Source organism: Elephantulus edwardii, unplaced genomic scaffold, assembly GCF_000299155.1.
Source record: "Elephantulus edwardii isolate Elephantulus edwardi_28Jun2011 unplaced genomic scaffold, EleEdw1.0 scaffold00032, whole genome shotgun sequence".
Lineage (NCBI taxonomy): Eukaryota > Metazoa > Chordata > Mammalia > Macroscelidea > Macroscelididae > Elephantulus > Elephantulus edwardii.
The window spans coordinates 9,513,497-9,522,713 of NW_006399782.1; the positions used below are offsets into that span (position 1 = coordinate 9,513,497).

Genomic DNA, 9,217 nt, shown 5'->3' on the forward strand with positions numbered 1-9,217 from the left:
TTTTAAATAAAATTTTATTTTAATTATGATTTTAATGAACATTTACAGAGAAGTATTTTAATTCACTCATTGTTGCACATTTTACCATTTCCTCCTCCCGCAGTTCAGTTAAAAAAAATCATTCATTGTACAATTACCTACCTACCCCCACATTTCCCCAGTCCTCTTTGCAACGCAATACCTCTTATTCTGGGATGTTGCTGTACACATAATACCTAAACTCAAGATTAATATTAATGGAAGTAGAGTGCTACATTTTTCTCAGAGAAACTGGTAGATTCAAACTGCTGATCAAATGTTTTATCTTTTCACCACCATGCATATGTACAAGTACATATATTGGTACCTTATAAATATGAATTCATATGATCTTCTGACTAAAAGCTGTAATCCTCTCAATGAACTGAACTAAATGACACCCACATCTACTCAATCTCTCCAGTGGAGCTGTGTGCCAACCTAACAGCATGCAGTTCAAATCCTCCAGTCGCTCTGCAGAATAAAGATTGACAATCAGTTCCCTGCAATTTACTGCCTCTCACAACCAGCTGGGGGGTCAGCTATGGGTTGATTTGATTTGATGGTACTTAACAACAGCATACCCATAGATTTCAATAACTTAAGAGACCCAAAACTCACTGTTGCCAGGTCAGAACTGATTCATAGCTAACCCTCCCTTGGGTTACTGAGGGTGTAAATTGCAAAGGAGGAGATTGTCCATCTTTTTACTGTGGAGTGACTGGTAGATTTAAACCTCCAGAGAGGTATGACCTTTGAGTTAGTGCCCAATTCTTTATAGATTATCTACAGCTCTCTCGAAGGGACAAAACAACTGTAGTAAATAGAAATACAATAAACATAAAATTTAAATATTATTTAGATGATGTATGGAAAAATTATTATTGAACTTTATTTAACCTGAATGAAATAGGCAATTAAATATGGAGGATAAGAAGGCCTTAACTGGTTTGGTTTTTTTATTATTATTACATTTTATTAATTTTCATGAACATTTACAGAGATTTTGGGTTTCCATTCATTCATTGTTGCACTAGTTTCTCTCCCCTCCCCTCCAGTTCGTTCCTCTTTTTTCTATTAATTGTTGTCTTTAAACACTTTAAGAGGTTTATTATTTAGAGGGTTTTTTATTTAAAGAGGGTTTTTTTTATCAAATCAACTAGGGAATTTCAGAAGTTCCCATATGGTTAATAAAAACGTATAACTTCTGATAATGCAGAAAAGAATTCAGCTGTTCACAAATCTATTACTGTTGAGCAACTTCATCATAAAACAATAGGTTGAAAGGTAAAGAAGTGTGTTTAGTAAGAAGTTAAAAAATTATGTAATGACTGTCTGATATATTTGCTTGTGTAATGGAAGAGATAAGGGTCAGGTGAAACAGTGATTTTACTTACCTGTGTAGCGTTTGTTCCCCCAGTATTGGTATGGCACCCAAGGACTTGATCACATGGCCAAGTACATATACCAAGGAAAGATAGATGATCGTCCTGTTAAGAGAGATAAATCACTCAGTGTACAGACAGACTTTGGAAGCACGAGTAGTACAGACTCATACTGATATCGAGTTAATACTCTGTCGGCATCAAGATCACCGGAAGTAGAGGAAGAAGGGAGGAAGAATAATAGAATTACCTGAAAAATACAAACGGAAATAATATTAGTGAATCAGCACAGGTTGACCCTGTTATCTAAAAGAATAGTCTTATAAAACTTTTTGTGAGACGAAACACCATACAACAAAGACACAGTCAACACCCATTTATAGGAGAAAGGAAGCTCTGGTGATATAGTTCATAGACAGTAGTGCTACTAACTCAAAGGGCACCTCTCTCACAGTTCAAATCCACCAGCTGCTCCAAGGGAGAAAGATGGGCAACATCCTCCTCCCATGCGATTTACAGCCTCCAAAAACCCACTGGAGGGTCGACAGCAATGAGTGAGTTATATGAGGGAAAAAAAGTGTGCGTTTTCAAACATCCTCAAAAAAATAATCCAAATCATAACAAATAATAAATAAAATATAAAGTAGGATTAACATATAATGAGTGTAGAGATGAAATGTTAAACACATAACCTCTATGAAGTAGAAATAACTTTATACACAGTGTAGCTCCTGAGGAAAGAGCTAGGCAGTGCCACTCTTGCTGCTTTAGTTACTGCTGCAAAACACACAATGAATGCTAATTTTATTTTTTGCCTTTATTCTGTAAGAGCTCTTCAAAGTTCTTTGTTGTTGTTGTTGTTGTTATATGCCATTGAGGCACCTGCGACTCATAGCAATCCTATGTACAACAGTCCTAAACCCTGCTCTATTCCATGCCAATCTTATTGTCTCCAACACACCTACCCCCATGACCCCAGTCACTGAATGAATCCACCTCATAGAAGGTCTTCCTTTACTGTGCTGTCCCTCCACCCTCCCAAGCATGACATCCCTCTCTGCCAAGGACTCATCCCACCTTGCAACATGTCCAAAGTATGTAAGATGAAGCTTAAGAATGTTTGCCTCCAAGGAGCAGCCTGCCTTCACCCTCTCCAGAATGAACTTGTTTGTTCTCCTAGCAATCCATGGTATATTCAACACTCTTCTCCAGGTCCATAGCTTAGAGGCATCAATTCTCCTTCTATCATCCCTAGTCATTATCCAGCTTTCTGATGCATAACAAACAAATTTGTTTTACAAGGGCTCTCAGGAATCTCCTTAGAGGTAAGGATTGTAAGATTTTTGTCTTTTCTGGGCATGTTGTCAGTAGTAATCAATCAGTCTTTGTAGAAGGACATAATTCTTGCAAAAGTAGAAGGTTAATGAAGAAGAAGAGTTCCAAAGCAATAGACTGATACAATGACTGTAAATATGGGCTTAAGCAGAAGAGATTATAAGGATGGTACAGAATCAATAAAGTTTTGATCTTTTGAATATACGGTTGCTGTAAATCAGAGTGAACTAAATGATATCTGATAAGAGCAACATACTGAACTTTAATACAAACAATCTATGGTCTGTTACACAGGAAGTCCCTGGTTTTGTTCTGGATAGTGATACTGAGCATTTCCATTACAGTACATCAACATAGAAATACCCGAAATTCAAGTTGCATTCAAAAGAGGCTGTGGTAGCGTCCCTTTTCAGCAGGAAGTAGCTAAGAGAATACACCATCCCCTTTTCCTTATGACTCAGGGTGAAGTCTCTCTCAGGGAGGAGTGACAGGGAATGGCAAAAGACACACTGACAAAGAAGATTAATCAGAACTGGCTTTGACAAGCACTGTGGCATTTGGACAAGAACAAACTGGGAGGAGGGTAGAGAGAATAGTGCAACAATGAATGAGTGGAAACCCAAAATCTCTGTAAATGTTTATGAAAATTAATAAAATATAGAAAAAAAAGAGGCTGTGGTATGAGGGATACCATTGCTGATGTCAGATGGATCTTAGCCGAAAGTAAAGAATACCAGAAAGATGTTTTCTTGTGTTTTAGTGACTATGCTAAGGCATTTGACTGTGTGGATAATAACAAATTATGGTTAACAGTGAGAAGAATGAGAATCCCCAAACACTTAATTGAGCTCATGGGAAACTTATACATAGACCAAGAACTTGTTCTCCAGAGTAAGGGAACACCACATGGTTTAAAATCAGGAAATGTGTGCAATGGGGGTTTCTCTTTCTCCCAAATATGCATGCTGAACAAATAATTCCAAAAATTGGACTATATGAAGAGAAATGAGGCATCAAGATTGGAGGAAAATTGATCAACAACCTGTGTTATGTAGATTACACAGCCCTGTTTGCAGAAAGTGAAGAAGACTCAAAGTACATACTGTACAAGACCAAAGAATAAGTCTTCAATATGATTACATCTCAGCACCAAGAAAATCCTTTACCACTGGACCAATAGGCAATATTATTATAGATGAAAAAAGATTGAAATTGTCAACAACTTCATTAAATTGGATCCATAATCAACACCCATGGTAGTAGCAGTAAAGAAATACAAAGATCCTTTGCATTGGGAAACTCTGCTGTCAAAACCCCTCTAAAATATTAAAAAGTGAGGATGTCAGTTTAAATACTACAGTGCATCTGATCCAAGCAATACAATTTTTCATTGCTTCCAGAGCACCTTGAAGTTGGACGATGAATAAGAAGACCAAAGAAAAATCAATACCTTTGAAGTGTGGTCTTGGTGAAGAGTTTTGATTATGCTACAGATCAGCAAAAGGACAAACAAATCTGTCCCGAAGTACAACCAGTGTGCTTCTTAGAGGCAAGGATGGTGAAACTTCACCTCATATGCTTTAGACATGTTGTCAGGAGGCACCAATCCTTGGAAAAGGACATCATGCTGGGAAATGTGGAGGGTCAGAGAAAGAGAAGGCAATCGTCCACAGGATGGGTGATGCAGTGACTATACAACTGGATCGAGCATGGTGGAGAATGTGAGGGTGGCGTAAGATAGGACAATGACCAGGTTTGTTGTTCACAGGTTCATTATGGTCATAGTCAACTGGATGGCAAAAATAACAACAGCAACAACAATAGATTTTGTTCCTGTGTATTCCATTCAATGAGAACAAGAGTACAAACCTGCAGTTTATATTGTTAAAAAAGAGAATCCCAATAAATATTTGGTTATACATATTTTTATTGTGTAATTTCCAGTCTCATTTCTATCACCACGGTATTTTCCAACCACTGCTACTTCTTCAGTTACAACTTTTTGTATTCCAACTACCAGAAATTATCAATGCCTCTTAACTGCATGTTTGATCAATTACAGTCTGCATCAATTGGTATAAACCATTAGTTTGTTTTTTTCCCATCTTTGGCACTAGTTGTTGGTGTGTAAATAATAGTAACATTAGCAAATATTCTTTGCATGTATGCAGATATTTTCTTATAACTGACAGTGTTGTATCTCAGGATAGATCTTGAAATGTTAACGTGACACTATTCTTCAAATATGCTCTTCTTGTCAAACTAGACCATATGAATGTCTGGTTCAAAGTGGCCAATACCAGAAGACTAAGCCGTTCTGAAGGGATTGGTGAAAATGAGGCTCCAGAAACTGACAGAATTTTCTATGGAGACAATACAATCTTGCTTGCTGAAAGCAAAGAGGATTAGAAGTCCCTACTGACGCAGATCGAAGACTCCAGCCTTCTGTATGAATTACACTTCAATATAAAGAAAACAAAATCATCACCAATAAGCAACATGAACACAAATTTGAAAGTTTTAGATATTTTCATTTTACTTGAATCCACAAAAACATCCAAGGAACAACAATGAATGAATATTTTTTTTTTTAAAGCAGACTGGGTGTGGGTAGGGAGGAGAATGCACAAGAATGAATGAATGCGTGAAAATCCTACTTTTCTGTAAACTTTCATTAAAATCACAATTTAAAAAAAAAACCCATAGGAAAAAAACACATCCATGGAAACAGCAGTCATGAATTGAATGGCTATATTGCATTGGGCAAATCTATAGCAAAAGGCTTCTTTAAAGAGTTAAAAAGCAAAGATGTCAATTTGAGGACTAAGGTTGACCTGATCCAAGTCATGACTTTTTCAATTAACAGTCAAATTCTTAACCACTGTGACACCAAGCCTCCTTAAGAAATTTCTCAAATTCAAACTCAAAATCCAACTCAAATTCAAACTCAACCTCAGAATCCAGCTGATTCTGGCCTACGGCAACGGTGCAGGACTTAGTAGAAACTCTCCTTGCATTTCCAAGGCTATGAATCTTTATTAAAGTAGATTGTGGATTCCAATCACTGACCCTGCAGTCAACAGTCCATTGTTTAATTCACCTCACCACCACAGATGCTAATTAATCTGTGCTGTAACTTTCCTGCGTCATTCAGTCAGAACTGACTCATAACTGACTCCTTAGTGGGTTTTCAAAGGCAGTAAATCACATGGGAGGAGACGGCCCATCTTCTTCCTGGTACAGTGAGCACCTGGTGAATTTGAGCCACCTACCTTTGGATTGTATTGCAACCCTTTACTCATTAGGTCACCATAATAACCTGTATACCCTCTGAAATCAGAACATAAATTGGCTTTAAGCTACAGTAGAGAAAACAAACATGACATATGAAAAGGATAAATACCTGCTAACTGGAAAAGTTGTGGAAACTTTGGAAACACCTATCAGGATTAGAACTAGTTCTTCCATATATGTTTAGTTATAGATAAGCTATGTATATTCTTGCTTGAAGGTAAAAAGTTAGAAACATTAGATTGAACATTTCTGATTGTATTTGGAAGTCTCTTTATACCTTGACTAGCACTTCTAAGCTTGATCTCAGTTTGTCTCTTATGAATTTTATTGTTCTGGGCTTTACCCCCCAGATCTCTCTCTGATCGACTTTGAGTTGATTTTTGTGTATGGTGTGAGATGTGGATCCTGCTTCAGCTTTCTGTGGGTGGAAGTCCAGTTTTGCCAGCACAATTTGTTGAGAAGGTTATCATTTCCCCATTTGATAGCTTTGATTTCCTTGTCGAATATCAGTTGACCATAGATAGCTGGTCTATTTCTGGGTTCTCAGTTCTGTTCCATTGGTCAATGTGCCTGCCATTGTAACAGTACCACACTATTTTGGTAACTACTGCTGTGTAGTAGGTTTTGAGGTCAGGGAGTGCTTTGCCCCAACCCCATTTTTTTGTTTCTCAGCAGTATTTTATTTGGAGTCTCTTGCCTCTCCAAATAAATTTGATAATTTCTCTTTCAATCTCCTTGAAAAATGAATTTGGTATCTGGATTGGGATTGCATTGAACACGTAGATTGTTTTTGGTAGGATTGTCATTTTCACTATATTGAGTCTTCCTATTCATGAACAGGGCACATTTTTCAATTTCTTTAGGTCTTTTATTGTGTCTTGCAGAATGAATCTGTAATTTTCTTTGTATAGCACTTTTTTATCTCTAGGTTGGTTCAGTCACAAGTATCTCAATTTGTGGTTGGCTATTGTAAATGTATTGCTTTCTTGGTTTCCTTCTAAGTTCTGTTTGTTACTACAGAAGAATCTGATTTTTGGATATTGATCTATATCCTGCCACTTTATTAAATTGGCCTACTAACTCTAACAGTTTTTTTTTTTTTGAGTCTTTGGGGTTTTCTATGTACACTGTCATATCATCTGCATATAGTGACAGTTTAACCTTCTCTTTGCCTATCTGGATGACTTTTATTTCCTTCTCTTGTCATATTGTCCTAGCAAGCATTTCCAATACAATATTGACAAGAAGTGGTAACAGTGGGCATCCTTGTCTGGTCCCTGTTTGCAAGGAAAATGTTTTTAGTCTTTCTCCTTTGAGAATGATATTGGATCTTGGTTTTGCATATATACTGTTCATTATGTTGAAGAAATTCCCTTCTATTTCAATTTTGCTGAGTGTCTTTATCAGGAAGGGGTGTTGGTTTTTGTCAAAGGCATTTTCTGCATCAATTGCTAAGATCATGGTGGATTAATCATGGGGTTGTACAATTTGATGGGGAGGGCGAGGGAAAAGGAAGGAATATGTTCTTGAAAACAATGTATTCAAATTTTGTAAATAAACTAGTAGAAAATTTTTTTAAAAAAAAGAAAAGAAAAGAAAGAAAGAGGATATTGGTTAGCTAGGAAGCTGGCCAGGAACAAAGGGTTGCATTTTGTCCTGCCACTTCCTTACCAGGGTTACCTGGAGAGCAGGCCTTTGTGCATGGGGTGGGCACAGCACTGCTTACCAGCAAGCCATGAAAATGTGCCTCTCACTGACTTGAAAAACATAAAATAAATCCTGCCATCCTTGAAAAGAAAATCAGTTAGAAACAAAAGCAAATATCTGCAAAACTCCTAAGCATATGACCAGCCATCTTTCTTACTTGAATTTTCCCAGCCACGAGTCCGCAATGGCTGCACCCAGGATGGGAGTGAAGTAGCAGAGGCTGCTGAAGGCATGATATACAGATGTGGAAGTATCTTCATTCCAGTGTAGAAAGTACAGGAAATACAGGGTCAGCACAGCTGTGATAAAAAAAAAGGGTGGGGGAAGGAGGAGACATCAAAGAGAAATGCATTTGTACTCTGGTACTCTAGGTCTTCAGCACTGTTTTCTAGTGATATTGTCATTGAGTTTGAACCGACTTCATGTTAACCTTCCAACAGGTTTTTCAATGTTGTAAACTACACAGGAGGAGATTGCCCATCTTTGGTTTAGCAGCACAATTCCCTATGGGCTATGCTTCCAGAGCCCCCAGTTAGTGATATGACCACCAAGGAAATAGCAACAGAGTCTGTGGTAGTTATGACACTGAGTGGAGGTAAGTGTGCAAATACAATATTTCTCTTTCTAGGCTATACATTGTCCGTAGCATCATTGAGGGCAGCTTTGAAGAAAACATGGTTTTTCTAACACCTCTTTATTCTTTACCTTTCAAACAATAAATGATTCAAAGGCATGAGGGACAACTACAATGAATGGCACTTGGTAACAAGAGCTTTCCCACCTTATCCTTAGAGATTGCATTCTGGTTGCTATTAGGCCTTTCTGTTCTTGGTCAATAGGAGTTACTAAAGGAATTTCATGACACCTTTATTTGAAGTTGTCTCTAAAGGAAGAGATAAATTTGGGCTAAGATGGGAAGAATAGATAGAGCTTAGCCTCAACGAAGAAGCTAGGATCTTATATGAGCAGGAGTGAATGGCAAAGAGCAGGACTCTGGGACACCAAGATTACCTTTCATGCCATAATAGGAAAAGCGTTCACAGAACTCGTTCACCACAATGAAGGCAATGCTCAGTGGATAGTTGGTGCCACAGATTTTCTATGAAACAAAAAAATTCACTCATGAGTCATACTTAAAGTCACTAGATTGATTCACAAGGGAAAAAAACCCCAATCGTTTTTCTTATCCTAAAGAGAAATACTGTAGGAGTTCCTCATGAAACACTTATCAAGTGTTGCTTGAATTGCTGGTTGAGGTGTAAGTGAAGTTAATCTTACTACTGCTTTGTTCCTCCCTCAGTTAAAATAAAATTGCTCAGACATTCTTTAATGTTAGATACAGGGCCTGTTCATTTTCTCACAACTAATAAATAAAATGTCTGAGGCTCTGGGCAGAAGTATTTCTTTCTAGGAACAAGGTGGAGATAGTATATGGAGTGTCTGTGGTACCATGGAAGATTCCTCTTTTTCATATATTT

At 37.5% G+C, this 9,217-nt stretch overlaps 1 protein-coding gene across 2 annotated transcripts in view; it reads right to left on the reverse strand.

Annotated features, from left to right (window-relative positions):
- SLC15A2 (solute carrier family 15 (oligopeptide transporter), member 2) overlaps positions 1-9,217 on the reverse strand; it is a 54,047-nt gene that overhangs the window by 40,678 nt on the left and 4,152 nt on the right. The window contains exons 2-4 of one of the 2 annotated variants that reach the window (XM_006884240.1): positions 8,751-8,838; positions 7,897-8,038; positions 1,416-1,508 (exon numbers count right to left, since the gene is read on the reverse strand). In XM_006884240.1, coding sequence (XP_006884302.1) covers positions 1,416-1,508; positions 7,897-8,038; positions 8,751-8,838 — 323 coding nt within the window. The remainder of the gene's footprint in view (positions 1-1,415; positions 1,509-7,896; positions 8,039-8,750; positions 8,839-9,217) is intronic. The other variant, XM_006884241.1, reaches the window with a different exon arrangement.